At 36.5% G+C, this 18,982-nt stretch overlaps 2 protein-coding genes across 9 annotated transcripts in view; one reads left to right on the top strand and one right to left on the bottom strand.

The window, feature by feature from the left end:
- LOC124423604 (segmentation protein cap'n'collar) overlaps positions 1 to 18,982 on the top strand; it is a 92,174-nt gene that overhangs the window by 51,651 nt on the left and 21,541 nt on the right. For 6 of the 8 annotated variants that reach the window (XM_046961509.1, XM_046961503.1, XM_046961505.1 and 3 more), the window contains 4 exons: positions 645 to 949; positions 1,489 to 1,800; positions 13,925 to 14,159; positions 14,261 to 14,485. In XM_046961509.1, the coding sequence (XP_046817465.1) occupies positions 645 to 949; positions 1,489 to 1,800; positions 13,925 to 14,159; positions 14,261 to 14,485 (1,077 nt within the window). The remainder of the gene's footprint in view (positions 1 to 644; positions 950 to 1,488; positions 1,801 to 13,924; positions 14,160 to 14,260; positions 14,486 to 18,982) is intronic. The other 2 variants (XM_046961504.1, XM_046961508.1) reach the window with 2 other exon arrangements.
- Positions 14,744 to 18,833, bottom strand: LOC124423606 (ATP-dependent RNA helicase vasa). The gene is made up of 4 exons (XM_046961517.1): positions 18,612 to 18,833; positions 17,722 to 17,786; positions 15,638 to 17,626; positions 14,744 to 15,539 (listed from the first exon to the last, which is right to left on the bottom strand). The coding sequence occupies exons 2-4, from the start codon at positions 17,776 to 17,778 to the stop codon at positions 15,462 to 15,464; spliced, it is 2,124 nt and encodes a 707-aa protein (XP_046817473.1). The 5' UTR covers positions 17,779 to 17,786; positions 18,612 to 18,833; the 3' UTR covers positions 14,744 to 15,461.

Raw genomic sequence — 18,982 nt, 5'->3', positions numbered from 1 at the left:
ACCTGTCCGTCGCTCGCAGTCAGTTTTCGAGTGCCTTGCTTCGAAACGGAACGTTTCGTTCGAGTTGAGTCCACTTTTTTTCATTTCGTCGATTCATCGTCGACCCATTCTCTTCTCCTTCCTTTCCTTCTCTCTCTCTTTCTCTCTCTTTCTCTCTCTCTCTCTCTCTCTCTCTCTCTTTCTTTTTTTGTTCTTTTTCTTTTTCCTTCTTTTTCTCTTCGTTTTTCTTTTCCAAACATTTCCGCGAGTTTTCCGCGATAAAGTTCTTTCTCTTTTTTTCCCATTCCCCGCCCTTTTTTCTCTTTTTTTTTCTTTCTTTTTCTTTTTTTTTTTTTTTGCTTTTTTTTTCTCTTTTAAGGAAAATTTTGTTCAATGAAAGACGTTAATGTACGTTACATATTCTATCGCTTATATATTACAAAATGATAAAACGATGAGCCCTCGATTACGAAACTCTAAAACGTTATAAGGTTTGTCCCGTTCGATGTTTATTACTCGTATTAAGATTATACAATATCCAAATAATATAATTTCGTTTAATTTAATGTAACATGTGAAACGGAAAGAAAAATTTGTAAATAATAAAAATTTAATTTATATTTACGTTATTAAAGATTTAACGTTTAATTTGATGCGTTTTACAGGTGAATATATTCTCAGTTCCTGCAGTCAGAAAGGAAATAGCGACGGGGAGGACGACGATCATCTACTAAGAGAAGAATCCTTTAACTTGAACCATCATCCATTGGCCGGCTTATCCGATGATTCTTTAGGTCTTAGCGAAACCTTGGGACTTGAAGATGATTTCACGTCGGAATTACTCAGTGATAGTCTTTTAGGAAGTGCCGTCGTAGAGGATCTTCTTGGTGACAACGATCTCGGCCTACCCGACGGATTCAATCTCGAGGAGGCGCTTCAACTCGTTGGCCTCGATGAGGCTCAGCCAGAGGTATTCATGAATATATTTTAACGTTATAACGTTTAGCATCTGTTTTTTTGTCCTTCCTTCTTTTTTTTCCTTTCTTTCTTTTTTTTTTTTTTTTCTTTCACAATTATATACATTCTATATCGATCGAACGTGACACGTTCGTGATTAAAACGATAAAACGATTGTTAGATAAAAAAAGAAAAAAAAAGAGAGAGAGAGAGCGAGAGAGAGAGAGAGAGAGAGAAACAATTCTCTATTCTCGATCATGGAAGAAACGCGTTCTTAACGCTTTTTACGTTTTTCTTTATCGTACCCCATCCCCATCCCCACCCCCCCCCCATTTCTTTTTATTTTTCATTTAACATAGAAGAAACGTGGGATTTCGTGATTTCATCCGTGGCACTTTACTCCGATTTACAAAAGATTTTTTTACAAGAAGCTTATTGTTAATTTATTCATTGTCATTTCCCGCGTTTAATAATTGTTCGCTCGACGACAATGACAACGAAGAGCAACCGTTGTTCCGATTATATTATAAGACACGAAGGATTGTTCGTTAGGAAACGAAATCCGAATTGAAGAAGAAAAAGGAGGGAAAGGAGATAAAGAAGGAGAAAGAAGAAGAGAAGGACGAGGAGGAGGAGGACGAGGACGAGGAGGAGGAGGAGGAGGAGGAGGAGGAGGAAGGAAAAGAAGAAGAGGAAGAAGACGGAGCGAAGGAATTTACGAGCGCGAAGGGTGACGTTGCTGTCAACGGCTCGAGTAACGTCGAGGTCGCGAAGTCATCCAGGTGCGAGGATCCCGAGATCGGCGACATGATTCACACACCGCAATTTCATCATCCCCATCATCCTCACCACCGCTCGTTCCAGGTATATATGACCCTTCTATTACGTATTTGCAATTAGATTTCAATTGTCATTGATGATAAGTACGAACTATCAGGGAATTTAATATTTTCGTTTGCGTTTCGAAACAAAAAAAGAAAAAAAAAAAAAAAAAAAAAAAAAAAAGAAAAAGATATATCTAAGAAAAGAAAGAAAGAGAGAGAAAGGAAGAAAAAAATAAAAAATGACAAAAAAGAAAAGAAAAAAAAAGAAGAACAAAAAAAATCCTAGCAAGATGAAAAAGAGAAACAAAAAAATAAATAACAGTAAACATCGCGTGCTTCTCAGCAATAATATCTTAATTAATTGCACTTCCTGGTAGGGCCATTACAAGATTAAATATCGTCAAGAGCGAGGAATCATCTTCAATCTAATGGCCTGTTTATGGCGACGATTATAATCATATTCTCGGTGTAATTAAACGGTGTGAAGGAATTTATAACGTTTAAATGCGAAAACGTTAAAGGGTTTGATAAAAGGGAAAAGAAAGAAAATGAGAACGAAGGAGGACGTTAAAAGGAGAATGAAAGGGACGTTCCCTTGGAAAAGCCTTTAAGACGTTTTGTCATTCTTATTTTATCTTTCGTTTCATTTATTTCTTTTTCTTTTTCTTTTTTTTTTCCTTTTCCTTTTCTTTTCTTTTTTCCTTTTTCTTTTCTTAAATCCTTTAATGAGAGGTTCAGGATGGTACGACGATATCGCGGCAAGGCGGGACCAGTGATATACGAAGTAGGAAATAGACGACGAGGGAGAGATAAGAATAAGCGCGGCGAGTAAAAGCACGCGGATAGAAGCACGCATAGTTAGAGCGGCGTTTACGGTCCATAAACGGGACACTCTTTATTTACAGCGTCGACCGCGAAAGCACCGATGCAATTTCTCTTGGGATCTCTAAGCCAAACTACGCGTACCCCGACAATTACACGTCGTAACCGCATCTTAATGTAACAAGTACGAGCCGAATGTACGCTATGGTGTACAACTTGCTCGACTTAAGACAAATCAAAACAAAAAAAAAATAAAAAATAAAAAACAATAAAAAAGGAAGCCAAAAAAAAAGAAACGAAAAAAAAAAAAGAAAAAGCAAATGTATATCACAACTTACGTCAAATCTAATACCCTCTCTTTTCTCTCGTTCGTATATTAAAATAAAATTTAATTATATCTAATAATAAAATAAAACGTTAAGTACGTAGTCGTTTCTTTCGAAAGAAAAGATCAACAATTAATAGATAATTATAGTAAGAAAATGAATTTGATCGTTAATTTTCTCTTTTCTTTTTTTTTTTTTTCTTTTTCTTTTTTTTTCTGAAGGGGAATGGAGGGAGGGGTATTAACGTATATACACCAAATGCTAATAGGATTTCTCTGATCGCCGGTACCGCCTCCTTTATCGCACCCGTCTCCATCTTATTACAAGCACGAAGTGCTTTCGCGTAGATTTTAAGAGAGGGCAGTCCATTAACACACGACTAGTACGCATTCCGTATACCTGTATATACCTATGGTACTATGTACCTATAGGAAAACGGAAAATCGTGAGTTCGAGCACCTTACGAGACGTCCCTTTCGAATTGGCAAATATTTTTATGGCTTTTATCGAGCCTCGACTTGCTTCGTATCGAGTCTACCGATCCGGTCCGTCTCTAACATCGACGTATATAGGTACTATACGTTAATGGTCTTTAGCAGGACAACGATCCTAAGACGTCATTACCGGTTGCAGTTGCCGAGTCCAGCTCTCTCTTTCTCCCTCTCTCTCTCTCTCTCTCTCTCTCTCTCTCTCTCTCTCTCTCTCTCTCTCTCTCTATCTTTTTCTATCTCCTTTCCTTCCTCTTTCATTTCTTCGGGTTATTGTCGCTGTCGATTACGCAACATATTTTTATGACCTTCTCGACAATCATGATTACTACTTATTCGGTGCGTCTAACGTTCGAACCGTGATATCGTGCGATTCGATGACTCGTCACGGAAAGACTCCTCCTTCTCCTCCTCCTTGTTCTTCTCCTTCGTTCTTCTCCTCTTCCTCGCTACTTGATTCAGCATCTTTAATGCGTACCTCGCGAAACACGCGATTTCGCGGCTCATCGTGTTTGACCGTATCATTGCTAGTAGCGGCGTGCCCTTACTCTCAATGAATTTTTCATTTTCTAATCGGCAAAGATTAAACTCGTTCGATCGAACGGTAAACGAACCGTTTGGCGGAGATTAATACTAATTTGCCTTCTTTTTTCTCACCTTTCTATTTTCTTTTCTTTTTTCTTTTTTTCTTCTTCTTTTGTTTTTTTTTTTTTTTTCTTCCTCCCATCCCCCCTCCCGTTCCCCCGTCGTTATTTTTCGTAATTAAGATAATCAATGAAATTCTGATCTGACGATTTTTAAGAAATACTAACGGTTTTAAGAAATAATTTATCCCACTATCAGATTCCATTCGCCTGACTCGACAGACAGTGTAGTATCCGACACGTTGAAACAATCGTGTGGGTACACGCTTTCACAACTAGCGTAGAGCGAATTCCTACGTTATGGTCTTTGTGAGTGTGCGTACGTAGATACGTACTACGTACGTGCGTGCGCGTGAGAAAAAAAAGAAAAAAAAAAAAAAAGAAAAAAAAATAAATAAATAAATAAAAAAAAATAAAAAAGAAAGAAAGGTACTCGATGGAATTCGATTTAAATTTTAACAAATGTTTCAACAAGTGACAGGAATCGATCGAGATGCTTGAAAAGAAATTTTTCTGAATGACTTCGAGCGTGAACTTTATTGAGAAATCGTATCTCGAGGTCATACATTCATTATTTCTCGCGATCGTAAACGATTCCTCGGTTCCATCGATTCATGTGAACACAGGAGTACTTGATTCTCGAGCATCATTCGTTCCATTCAACGAGTTTTATACGATACAAATCAAATTTTATCGTGATTATATGCAAAGCCAATACGTTGACTTATATGAGATCGCAAGAAAATTTTCGTTAGGGTCTAATACACACTTTTGCAAGAATAATAATAGAAAAGTGATTGAGATAGTGAGTATATGCGAGAGAGCTCGTACATTCTCGATTGATTGTCTTAGAGAAATATGACGAATAATTTATTTACGACGAGAATTAATTTATCTTTTGTTCCAATCGATAAATACGAAAGATTAATAAATTATAAAGGATATAATAATGATGTAACGGAAGTTGGTCGAATAATTTGTTGTTGTTGTTTTTTTTTCTTCTCTTGTTCCTCTTTATTTTTTCTTCTTCCCTCAATTTCAAGGATTTTCATTTGCGACGAGTTTAATAAGGATCATAGGAATAATAATAAAAAGCAAGAGAAAAAGCAGAGAGGAAGAAGAAAAAAAGAATGAAGAAAACGATGATCGTGACAATGACCTACCGAGATAGCTCTCGGCGTCTTCTTAGGCTCGTTGCGTGGTGACGCAACGGCGTACGTGTGCGCGAGATTCGCATGCACGTGGAGAAAACACAGTTGAAAACGGGCGCCGATTGGAGAGGTGCTCTACCCCTACCACGATCCTTTACGTCGAGCTACGATCGCGATCTCGCGTACCCGGCTTGTCTCCTAACACTCACGGACGACACGCGCTTCGAAGTATACGTCGGAGGATGTCTCGTGGAAAAATCCTCATTATTCATGAGATATCTTAAAGGATAAATATTTCTTCATTGTCCTTTAATCTATGATAATATTTACAAAATTTGATTATCTCAACGATAAAAGTGAAAGAAGTGAACTATATCATATCGTTTTATTCATTTTATTTCAATTTTTATTACGAAAATTCACGTGTGTTCATTGACGAAGCCCTCGAAGGACCTTGGGATTACGTGAACGAACGTCGTCGACGAAGATCGACTTCGAACGATCAACTCGAGATGTAAGTGCCAAAGTGTAAGGTCTACATTGCGCAATGATCACCTCTCTAAATCGGCGCGTACTGTCGAGTACTTCCTCGTATTTGGAAACACATTGAAGAAGAGGATCGTCGTCCCTGAGTTTTTCTTCTTACATTCAGCGATAAATATTTTCCACCTTAGAAACGTTTCCGGACCGACAGATACGGTTTAATCCTATTCTCTTCATTTTATATCCCGAAAGAGAAACTCTTTTTTTTTTTTTTCTGGATTGCGTCGAAGACACACATGAACGAAGTGCAGCAGATCGTCGTTAAATCTCAGAACTTCGTCGAGCAGCAATGCGCAACGAATTCGGAATGTTGGAGTCTGATATTGGACGAAAGTCTTTTCCAGGTAGATAGACCTTATCAGGTCACATTTCAAACACATTTCCATGAAACGACAAACGATCGTTACATTTCTTTTTCTTTTTGTTTTTCTCTCATTATCATTTAGAAATTAAATAACAAAATGTACGAATTTTTATATTCCATAAGATTTCATTATTTAGCTATGACAAATGAATATTTATGATATTTTCAATGATAATTACAATGTTAAAATTGATAACAATAGAATTTTAAAAAGAAATAACAGAATAAAACAAAAAGATTTGAATGAACGTTACAAATGCATGGACACCCTACTGAAATTCGCTTTCATAATACGATCATATACGGCATAGAACACGTTCTCGCGACCTTGTCCCTCTCTCTCTTTCTCTCTTTCTCTCTCTCTCTTTCTCTCTCTCTCTCTCTCTCTCTCTCTCTCTCTCCTTATTTCTTCTTCTTATTCCGAGTGTGCGAGAGCACACTAGCCAAGAGCCGTCATTACGACGGCCGTGGGGCACTTTAATACTTTGCTGCTACCCGCGTACTCCGCGCAGGACTCTCAACACGTAATGAGCAGGCTAAATTAATATATTCCTACTACGCTAGCTAGTAGAAGACCTTTTGCCTAGGACGGAGGATATGTCGTGCGTATTGTACAACGAGATATAAGTAGAGATGGAGAGAGAGAAAGAAAGATAGACTACGACGACTAAAGTTACGCAAGAGAACACGATGTCGCCAGTCGCGAACCATATCATTTTTGGAACTCTTCTCTCACGCGACTGTCGTATTAACACTGACCTCAGTCACCTGTAATTGCTACGTGTTACCCGTATATACGACGAGATACGAAGACGACGCGTACGTAATACGGCCTATTATATTCTCTGAGCATATGCTCTTACGTATCGTCAGATCATTTTTTTCCTCTTTTCCTAACATGACAACTTCTGTCTTTATCTCTCTCTCTCTCTCTCTCTCTCTCTCTCTCGCTCGCTCTCTCTCGCTCGCTCTCTCTTTTTCTTTCTTTCTTTGTCTCCTTTTTAAGTAATCTCACATAAAGTAGATCGCTAAAAGCTGTAGCTTTCTATCGACCTCGAAAGATTATCAGATTGATTTTTCGTAGAATATTAGCAAAGTAGTTCAATGGATAATATTTTCTTAGATTTTAAGTTAAACGAATATTTAGGTTTCTCCTGGTAAAAATCTTAATAGCCTGTCGAACTACGGGTCAATTTGTTTTGACGAAGAAAAAGACCTCCTAGGGATTCCAGTCGTAAATAAGTGGACGCAAACCTTTTTTTGAAATCGGTTTAGGATTATCTTTTGAAAGAATGTAAGGGTCTGGTTTAGTTCTTAAGTATCATTATCCAATTTGTCATCCTTTAATTTCTCATGGTTTTAAGTTTACTAGAAATTTAATGTCGCCGCGTGAAACGAGGGTAATATAATTACGTCTTGATTTCTAGATATTTTCTAGATCAGAGATCTCTTTCTATATAATAATACAGTCGACATACATTACCTAGATACATGTAATATCTTACGTACGTACATATATATTCTCGATGATATTAAAACTAAGAGACGGCTTTCGTAGAACAGCCAGTTAATTAGCGAGATTTTCTCCTCGGTCAGATGTTAGAATTTATCCGATACATCTAATCGAATTTCCCCCGCGATGTATAACAATTATATAATAATCATTGTGTAATTGATAAAGAAGTGAGGAAAGTCGATTCCAATTTCAAGATTGATGATGTATAACTCGTTAAAACGACGAAGACGATAACAACAAAGACGACTATGACGAAGACGACGATGACGACGTCAAGATGAAGACTTCGTGTAGAAGGAGATACTACCAACGTACTTGCGAAATAAACGGCCTTGCGCCCTGATGTCAAGCCGAAGATGAAAGCGACGGAAATTATGGCTCATACGTGTAACACGCGTGCAATCTTTCATTTGGGTCTGCACTTAGGACGGATATCACGGGAGCATATTCTCGAGCATGAAATTGTTCTCACGACATAAACGAGACTTTGTTCTCGTCGACACAATTTTCGACTTAGTGTAATAGAAATCAAATTGGATTTACGATGGCGTAGATTCGTTTACTCCTCGTGACCTTCTACGAAACTTTGGTTCATCATCGAAATTATTAGAGGCGTAATTCGACATTTTTTACGCGATTATTATTATCTATCTACCTCGACGATAGATTAAATCTCCTCTAAATGTTACTTCGAGGCTTCTTCGGAGTTTAAAATAAAATTGCGTCCAATTTATTCGTACGCCCAACGAGTTGATATTTCGACAATTTTTTTTTTCCTTTTTTTTTTTTTTTCTTTTCTTTTTTTCTTTTTTCTTAATCGTCCCGTTATTGCACAACACAACGATGAACAAACGAAACGAGGAAGACGTACGTTCGTGCTTTCAAACGAAATCGATGAATAACTCCGGTTTTCAACCGATCTTCTCCGGTATCATTCTAAAGGGTTAAGCACCGAAGAAAATATTAACGTTTCCGCTTCGTCATCGGTTCGCAAACTTCAATTACAAGGTCAATCCATGGCTACCAAATAAGACATATTATAGAAGTAATATGATTTAAACGATCTATTCGAATTTAAAAATTAATTGTAAATTGTATCTCTACGAAATCCTGTTTGAATAATCGTAGAAAGAATTGAAGTCGAACGATTACATTTAAAAGATTTTTACAAAAAGGATCAACAGGGGGGGGGAGGAGGAGGAGGAGGAGGTGGGGTTTAAGGAAAAGAGAAACAAGAAAAAAAGAAAAACAGAAAAGAAAAAAATTCGAAGGTTAGTTTCTTCCATTACCAAACGATCGAAACGTTTATAGCAATGTTTAACAAGAAGAGTAAGGAATACTTAGTTAGAAACTCCGTCATTCGAACGGAGAAATCGAAAAGCACTTGTACGACCTTTGGCCACTCTATACGGATCTATCTATCCTCCGCATATTCTCGCATACGCACAATGCAAAGATTTGCTAGACCACGGACGGTAGCGCGTTTTATTTGCCATAGTACTTTGATATTTGCTTAGAACCTTGAGCTACGAAGTGAAGCCCTCGAAATATCCTTGAACTTCCCACAATATTTACGGACAACATCGAGTTAAGGATTCTCGTGTGGAGGGAAAATGGGGTGAATGAAATAAGAAAAGCACAGAGAGAGAGAGAGGGGGGGGGAGGAGGGAGGGAGAGAAAGATAGAAAGAAAGATTGTTGGAACGAAGAAGGAGAAAAAAAAGAAGAAGAAGAGAAATGGATAAGGGTAAAGAAATAGAAAGACGAAGAGATCGTGAGAGAGCAAAGGAGTTCAAGAATCTTGGGAGACAAAATTAATAAGAGAAACGAGATACGTAATATGGAAATAACAGACAGAGAAAGAGAGAGAGAAAGAGAGAGAGAGGCGGGGGAGGGGAGAGGGAGAGAAAGAGAAGAAGAGGTCGCACATTAGGATGCACTTGTAGCGGCAATACTCGGTGGTCGTCTTGGCGCGAGCTCTTTGCCGTAGTAACCCATGCGAGCGTACATTAATCCGATGACTATCTAAATGAATCATAATTAATATCGTGGCCCATTAGCCATGAGAGTATACCGGCGGACCCATGAGTAATACGCATGGCTTTCCGACGGTCGGCGTATCGTTAAGTCGTGCGACACTTAATTGCTTAACGTTTTGTCGATAACGATATTTAGCTTTTTTTTTACTTTGTTCAGCACTTAAATATTATCAATTGTTTCGATCGAGGATAACCGATTTTACCTTGAAAATTACAATATTTTTAATATGCCGCACGATTCCTACCAACACCCCCAACACCCATTTTCTTCCCTCCTATCAAAAAATTATCTTTGGTAATAATATCCAACGTTAACGAAGGTACAAAGAAAATTTTGTCTTTTATTTATCACAAAACGGCACAGAGCGGACTTAACCTTTTTTTTTTGTCTTTTTTCGTTTTCGTTGTCTTCTTTTTCTTTATTTTTTTTTTTTTTTTTTTTTTTTTTTTTTTTTTTCGAATCGCACGGCTATGAATTCTGTCGAGCAATTTTCACGAAGAGTCGAGAAACGCGACGGGATTCCGAGGCAGCTGCAGGACTTATGCACTGTGAAATGCATAATGCGCCTACCTTACGCGGGGACGTCTAGGATGTGCGAAACGAATTTCCGTCGGCGTGCACGACGAGCAAGCGCGCTATCATTGAGGTCGCGAGCGAATTAAAAGAAAGAAACGCCGTGTCTCCGCGTTCCCATCTAAACTATATAGAAAATGTGATGGCGGTAAGACGTGGTTACGTTTTACGAATATATAAAGAAAAAGAAAAGAAAAGGAAAGAAAAGAAAAAAAAAAAATAAAAGAAGTTAGAAACGCGTACTATCGCGTATATACCGTGACGGGAAGAAGAAGAAGAAGAAGAAGAAGAAGAAGAAGAAGAAGAAGAAGGTACGCACGAAAATATTTTTGCTCAATACTATGGAACGTTAAGGGAACGCAAAGTCTCGCACGCGGGTTCATCAATATTTTCATTCACAACTTTCTGGACGGAAACAAGCTTTGACCGGCAGTCACGTACGAAAACACAGTGGACATACTGAGTTCCGAGGTGAAAGGTGGACTCGATCGAAAAGCACCATCGTCTTCGTCCTCATCGTCATAGTCTTCGTAGTCGTCGTCGTCGTCGTCGTCGTCGTCGTCGTCGTAGATGCCAGGTTAAAGGACGATGGCAGGTGTCAGGCGATCGATTGATCATCCTCAAAGAGACTCCGATAGGATCCCCTTCGATTGTAACCGACGCTTACGAAAGTATGATAAACAGAAGGAGAAAAATGATATAATAGAATGAAATAGAGGAAAAATAGAATTTTCGAAAGAATCTCAAAGATCTTTGTAAAAGAGATTTTTCTAAGAATAACCAGTGATTAAGATATTATTTAAGAAATGAAAGAGAGAAAGAGAAAGAGAAAGAAAGAGAGAGAGAGAGAGAGAGAGAGAGAGGGAGATAGAGAGAGAAAACTTGAGGAAGTAAACCCGATGGGTCCTCGACAGTGTGCGCGTTTCAAACATCTGTTAGCAAGGAGATATCTTTCCTCGCGGCTTTGCAGATTTTCTCGCTGACGAGATCGCGTACGTCTACCTAGCGATATCGCGCATGTAAGTACACACGACTACACGGCCGTATATATTACGCCGCAAACATAAATCATAAGTACCAGTAGCCGAGGTATGCGTTCGATCTTCGTCCCTCTTACCTCTACTCTCCTCTCTCTCTCTCTCTCTCTCTCTCTCTCTCTCTCTCTCTCTCTCTCTTTCTTTCTGTCTGTCTATCTATCTCTTTACCAATACTTACCAATCTTTCTTTCTATGTCCAAAGACTGTTGCACGTTCCGTATACGTCGAATCCGTTCGAGTTATTAAATTATTAGAAACGTTGTTGAGAGATTTACAGAGTTCGTCGATTACTCAAAAGAACTATGTAATTCTAACGTTATGAACTGTCGAAGATTGACAAGTATAAATTAAACGTAATCGGTTTCATTTCTAATTGGTTGAAAAAAAAAAAAAAAAGTTATGAGTTTTTTCATAGATCGTAAATTCTCTTGTTAATTCGCATGAGATATGTTATTATAATATATATATATATATATATATAACTATATTAGTTATTGTACTATAAACAATATACAATATTATACAATATTTAATATCATTATTTTAACATATTTATAATATATATAATATTATGTAATATTAAATATACGTGATAAAAAAAGATTTTCTTGTAAACAACAAATAACTTAACAGCACAAAAAGAGAGAGAGAGAGAGAGAGAGAGAGAGAGAAAACGAACAAAAAAAGAAAAAAAAAAAGAAAAAAGGAAAGAAAAAAGAAAAAGAAATTTATTTCGTCGTATTTGCCGAAACTTTCCGTCTATCTTCTTTTTCTATCCATTTCGATATAATCAGGCCGCGAAGGTAAAGCCATTAGAAACGCTGTAGGACAAATCGAATAGTCGGCATGGAACAAACGTCTCCCGTCCTACATTTCGCGGCCTACAGACGAGACGCTGCGGCAGATGCGCTGACAAGCGAGAATCGCCTTAAAGGCGTCGCGCTCGACAGATTGCACCAACGACTGATTGATGCACCCGTACAACAGCGATCCAACGACCGGTGCGCACCGAGAGAGGAGAACCAAGCGCATAGCTTCCCTATTCATCTTCTTCTTCTTCTTGCGCTTCTTCGCGCATTAGCGACAATACCTGGGTGCATTAAGTACCGTCGGCCACGTTCGACCGAGAACATGGTCCGGCACTGACCGTTTCCCCCCTTTAAAAACTGCGAATACTATGGCTTTACGTACGATCGCTTCTTGAACCTATCGAGAGTCTTCTTGCTTAAAGATTTCTTTTACTTTGTCGGCCGCCGATCTATTCGATTAAATCTTCTTTACTGTCCCATTTTGTTCTACAATTATTTAGATCGTATTTCTGTCCCTTTTTTCTTTTTCATTTTCTTTTTCATTTTTGTTTTTCTTTTCTTTGTTTTTTTCTCATCTCGTAGAAAGAATACAGAGTCTACCATAATTTATAAAACTTTTATACCATCTCACGGCCCTCTCTCTTCCCCCCGGCCGCCCGCTCCCCCCCCCTCCACCCACCGCCCCAATCTCCTTCTAACACACCTCTATCCTTGTTCCCGTGACAAAAATCGAGATCATATTTCTTCGTGCCGGGCGACGTAAAATCGTGATTGACATACGTTCCTAAGAAAAAAAGAGAGAGGGGATACACTTGGAACATACACACACACACACACACACACATACGTTACGCACGCACGCACGTACGCATGCACACGTATAGACACATATATACGATATGTATGTATACACATACAAATGGTGCCTATCACTATTAATATCCTTTACCCTAACGTTCCCTTCCATCGTGCGACCAACGCCTACATGATCAGCGGGGTTTCTACCTTCGTAGAAATCCATGCGTCTTATCTGCTTGACATTTGACAGGTACGATGGCCTTAGATTCCTTACCAGGCATATAATCGCTGAATGTATCATCGTTCGACAATAATACCATGCCGAACGTGACACGCTTTTCGCGTCTTGGAATTTTGCAAAAATCGATTGATCCTCTGTGAAAATTCGTCACAATTTTACGGTTAACAATGAATTGGCATATATCAATAAATGGAGTATAAATATAATAAATATAGATATATATATAAATCTATTTCTTTCAACTTATATTATATTTAAACTTTACGACATCGTAGTGTCAATTAGTCGGCCGAACGTGACACGCTTTTCGCGTCTTTGAATTTTGCAAAAATCGATCGATCCTCTTTGAAAATTCGTCACAATTTTACGGTTAACAATGAATTGGCATATATCAATAAATGGAGTATAAATATAATAAATATAGATATATATATAAATCTATTTCTTTCAACTTATATTATATTTAAACTTTACGACATCGTAGTGTCAATTAGTCGGCCCCGAAGTTCGCGCCTATCGCCGTTTTGTACTATCAACGTAAACATTCTACTTTTTTTATTTCATACTATTTAACGAAAAGTAAACGTTAATTACTAACTGATAAATGTGACCGATTAACTTCGGCTTTTCGAATGACTTTTTAAAGAAAAGAATTTTTAGTTTCATATATGAGAAGCAACGGTGTACATATATAAAACGAACGAATAAAGGGTATCGTTATTATGAATAAATAAATTAATTAATTAATTAATTAATGTCGGATAATTGGTATATTTTTAAATTTCTTTAATGAGAAAGAATTTCTTTTCACAGGGCCGCATGCCATTCGTGCGTGCAATGAGCATGGAGCAACGGTGGCAGGATTTGGCATCATTATTATCTCTTCCCGGTGCTCCGGATCATTTTGCGCATCCATCGCATCCTGGATACCCAGGACACGGTATAAGTCATAGCCATTACGAAGCACAACGTAATGTTCTACTTCACAATGCCACTTTGGCACCACCAGTTGGGGATCTTAACTCGACGGGTCCTTATCATAATGTAGGTGAGTATTAAAGAAAGGAACGGTGGAATCATTTTAATTTAAATAAAATTATATTATTTCGAATATTCCTATATCTTGAACTAAACTGCTCACTGTTCTAGGTGGCTCGTCGAATCTTGGATCAGCCGTTGCTACTTCGATGAATTTAACTAACAGTAGCGAACCAATGGGCGCAGAAAGTGGTGCTGCTTACAAATCTGAGCCTAGCGATATGATGTATTATCATGCACCAACGTCAGACTCGATAAATCAAACCACTGAAGGTTTTCTTTCTTCTCTTCTCAATGATGAGGATTTACATCTAATGGATATGGCTATGAATGACGGTAAGAGAAATTATGGCCTTTGTTTTTCTCGTCAACAAAATTTATTATTATTATATTAATATTATTATTATTATTATTATTATATCATTATCGTTATCACTTATCTTAACACTTATGCACATGCCTCTCGTATACATATATATTAATATATATATATACATATATATATATATATATATATATATATATATATATATATTTAGATACAATATGTATATCTTGATACGGAAGTACAGAATCAAAGGAAATTTCTTTTTCAACGATATATTCTTCTTCTTTTCTCTCTCTTTTTTTTTTTTTTAATTTTATTATAAAACAAAAAAAAATGTATAAAAACCTTATAAGACAACGTAATACCACTTATCTTTCTTATATTAAATTTCTTTTCTACGTAACAATTGATTCTTAAGTCTAACGTTTGTACGGTCAATGGTAATAATAATACCCGTTGCGAGATATTTTTGGAATGCATCTCTCGCATATTTTCGATTATTATTTCATAAGTAAGAAAGTAGGAAAACAAAATTATCACGATGCAGTTTACTTATTTTTTTAAATCTCTTCATTATTGAAGAATATAATTATAAGTCTATAGTTAAAGGAACTTAAGAGACAGTCAATAGATCACCGTGAAAAAATAATGTTTTCTAATACATATATACACACATATATATATATATATATATATATATATATATATATATATATGTACATATCATATACATATACATACATACATATATATATATATATATATATATATATATATATATATATATAAAAATAAGACAAAAATAATCGTACGATTATTTGAAAATAAAAGTCACAATCTTGTAAAGCTCTCTTAAATAATAGGGTCAGTATGGGAAGGGATTTGCGCGCTTTTGTAACACTAAGAGATTTAGAGATATCTACTTTACACAAAACGCCTTTTTTGGTCAGGTCTTCCCTTGAAAGTATATAGTAATGTTCTCTTTTACCATTCTTCTTCTGGTTCCAATACAGGATTGTATGCTTCTTCACCGTAAGGCACTCCACTACTCTCGTCCTCGAACTGTAATTAATACGATTACATAATTAATCAAAAAAATATAATACAATTTATTATCGTTATTATAATTATAATAATGATACATTGTATGATATACTTACGTTACGAATATCTTCTCCGCCAAATTGTTTTGATTTTCCAGGTGCTAAAGATTTGTTGTCCCCTCCGTTTAACAACCAATCTGGTATCGGTTGATCCGCTTGTTTCAAAATTTTTACCAGATCAGGAAGCAACGGTGTGTCAATGTCCGGATCAAAGAAAGACGTAGCTCTTCCACGATTACCAACACGACCAGTACGACCAATTCTATGAACGTATTCGTCAATTCCTTTTGGCAAATCATAATTTATAACGTGAGCGACATTACGTATGTCTAAACCACGTGCCGCAACTGCCGTTGCAACCAATACAGACATTCTACCACTTCGAAAATCTTTTAAAGCCTCTTCTCTTTCTCTTTGTAATCTATCGCCATGAATACTCGTTGTTGGATAATTGTTTTCCGAAAGGAAGGCTGCGATAAAGTCGGCTGTTCTTTTCATTTCTACGAAAACCAAAGTACCCTGTTGTGTACTACTCACAGTTTCTTTCTCCATAAGTTCTTTCAACATTTCTCGCTTTTTATATTTTGTAACTTCATAAAATTTTTGTTCCACGTCCGAACATGCACCGCCCACTATGCCTACTGCTACGAATAGATAATCTTTTAAAAATCGTGATGCCAGTCGTTGTATCTCGTCTGGAAATGTGGCCGAAAACATAAGGGTTTGCCTTTCTCCCGTAGGAACCATCGTTTCGTGATCGACAATTTTTTCAACGTCAGGCAAAAATCCCATGTCCAACATACGATCAGCTTCGTCCAAAACAAGAAACCGTATAGATGTTAGGGTAATGCGTCCTCTTTGAAGAAAATCTAATAGTCTTCCTGGTGTGGCTACGATTATATCACAGCCAGCAGAAACTCTGCTTCCTTGATGCGAGACAGAAGTTCCACCGTATGCAACTACAGCTTTCAAAATTGTGCCAGCTGAAAATTTTAGAACTTGTTCGTATATTTGTATTGTTAATTCTCGGGTCGGTGAAATTATAATGACTTGTGGTGAGCAAGTAGAATTCGAAAAATGTTCTCTGGGTGATTCTAATAGAGTATTTACGATTGGTACAACAAAGGCTGCAGTTTTTCCAGAACCAGTTTGCGCGCAGGCCATCATATCTCGACCGCTCATTATAATAGGTAATGCATATTTCTGCACAGGCGTTGGTTTAGTATATTTAGATTTTTGAATATTACTTAAAATATATTTTCTTAGACCAGCATCCTCAAAAGATTCTATCCATTGTGGTACATTATCTCCACTTACACAAACCTCAATTTGATCATATTTTTTGAAATTAATGCCTTGTTGAACGCCATTTTCAAATAAAGACTTTTCATCGGTAGATACATCAGGTGGTATATAGACTTCTGTTTTTGTCTTTTCTTTACTATCTTCATCTCCTTCTTTATTGCCACCTCTGCTACCACCACCACTACCACCACGTCCTCTGCCACGACTACCTCTATTTCCTCTATTACTTCGTCCACCTCTATCTTTTCCATGATCTTTATTAAAATCAAATTCATTATCTCCACCGTCATTGTTTACATTTTTATGATTTTTACCACCTCCTCTACTTTCTTTTCTACCTTTTCCATCTTTAAAATCTCTTTCTTTTTTTTCATCGTCATCTTCATGCCAACCTTCATCTTTATTATCATTTTCATAACAATTATCATCTTTTGTTGATCTATTAAAATCATTCTCATCATCATATCCATAACTGTTATCTCCTCCACCATGATTTTCATTTCTATATCCTCCTCTAATTCCTTTTCCATATCCACCACCACCACCACCACCACCACCTCTACCATTACGACCTCTGCCACCACCACTAATACCAACACCACCACCTCTGACATTTCTTATGTTGTCTGAATCTGCAAGTTTGTTATCATTGTATCCAAAATTATCATTATATTTATTATTATTATTTTGTAGTATGAAACCACGCCCTCTTCCATAACCTCGACCACCATCGTCTTCAAACTATTGAAATATAAAAATAATATCAATTAAAATATAATGCGTTGTATGTAGATTTATTACAGCTTTAGTATTAATCAGAGATAAAATCTACTCACAGAAGATACATCTACAGGTTCAGGGTAATCATTTTCATTGTCCCAATTTTGAGTCATTTTGTTATCTGTAAAATTAATTTATTATATATGTAAGATATAAGGTTTTTACCCTACATATATACATATGATATACACATATATAATACAATATATTCATTAAATATTATTATTTTCTCAAATTTCAAAGTAAACGGTAATTAAGATATAAACATAAATATAGAATAAACAATATAAAATATTCACGAGTGAGATCAAATATATCTATAAAATAGTTAACAATTTTTGTTGATCTCGATAGGTCAAAAGGAAAAACGGAAGGATCGCTTTCTATAAAGAAAATAAAAAAAAAAAAAAAAAGAAGAACAACAAAAAAAACAAACCAAAATATTAACGCCCTTGACTAATAGATATAGATACATATGTAATATCCTTGATGGAATTGAACTGTTTTGAAACCAAACATAGTAAAATATTCCCATCGACGACTGAACGACGTGATTAATACAGTTTCAGTACGTCAAAGAAAATAAATCCATTTTTCATTTATGCAAAATTAAAATGATAATTTTTATCTTAGACATGTTATTCTAAATTATATATAAAGGAACAAAATATAGATAAGATATTTGATTTTCGTCAGGACATTGCAGATATAAAATTTTTTTCTACAAAGCAATTGCATTGTTCCCAATGTCTCTTGTGTGTCAATGATGCTTGATCATCGTATGGCATTGAATTTAAAGCTAATGCAAGAACAATGATGAAAACATAAGATTAAAATTAAAATTTAAACACGTGTTATTTATATCAAAGAAAATATAAAGTCTCGCGCCTATACCGGTAAAGATGGCCGATTTGACATCGAACGATTTGTGACTGTCGATACTTACATTATTGATGTATTCGATTTTCGATGGGTTGCCAATTGAACAAAGAGATATCGTTTTATATCGTTCTTTCTTCGAACAATCGCACCGAATGACTTTTTTTTTTTATTCAACGTAGAACAACTCGCAAAACAGATTATTAAAGGCTTTAATTTAACGGAGCTCAACCAGCGTCTGACGAAGTATGCGATGAAATGCGCAGATCGCGCTGCGCTTCTCTATCAACTTCAAGGAGAACGTTTCGCGACCAATCACCGTTCAGCGTCTTCACGCTAGAACTCAATACGCGTACGTTCTACGCATTGCGCCTTTGTTTTTTCACAGTCACGTAGCTACCAGCACGAGTACCCATACATATATTTATGTATATGCAT

The sequence above is a fragment of the Vespa crabro genome, chromosome 4 (genome assembly GCF_910589235.1).
Source record: "Vespa crabro chromosome 4, iyVesCrab1.2, whole genome shotgun sequence".
In the NCBI taxonomy this organism is placed as follows: domain Eukaryota; kingdom Metazoa; phylum Arthropoda; class Insecta; order Hymenoptera; family Vespidae; genus Vespa; species Vespa crabro.
Note: the sequence above shows the minus strand (reverse complement) of the source record. Positions and strands in the feature narration are given on the sequence as shown.

Excerpts from the sequence above, each read along its gene's own strand:
- LOC124423606 (XM_046961517.1), bottom strand. The coding sequence starts at position 17,778 with ATGACTCAAAATTGGGACAATGAAAATGATTACCCTGAACCTGTAGAT. Across the intron at positions 17,627-17,721 it reads AACCTGTAGATGTATCTTCT|TTTGAAGACGATGGTGGTCG; the intron begins GTGAGTAGATTT and ends ATATTTCAATAG. Across the intron at positions 15,540-15,637 it reads GCGGAGAAGATATTCGTAAC|TTCGAGGACGAGAGTAGTGG; the intron begins GTAAGTATATCA and ends TATTAATTACAG.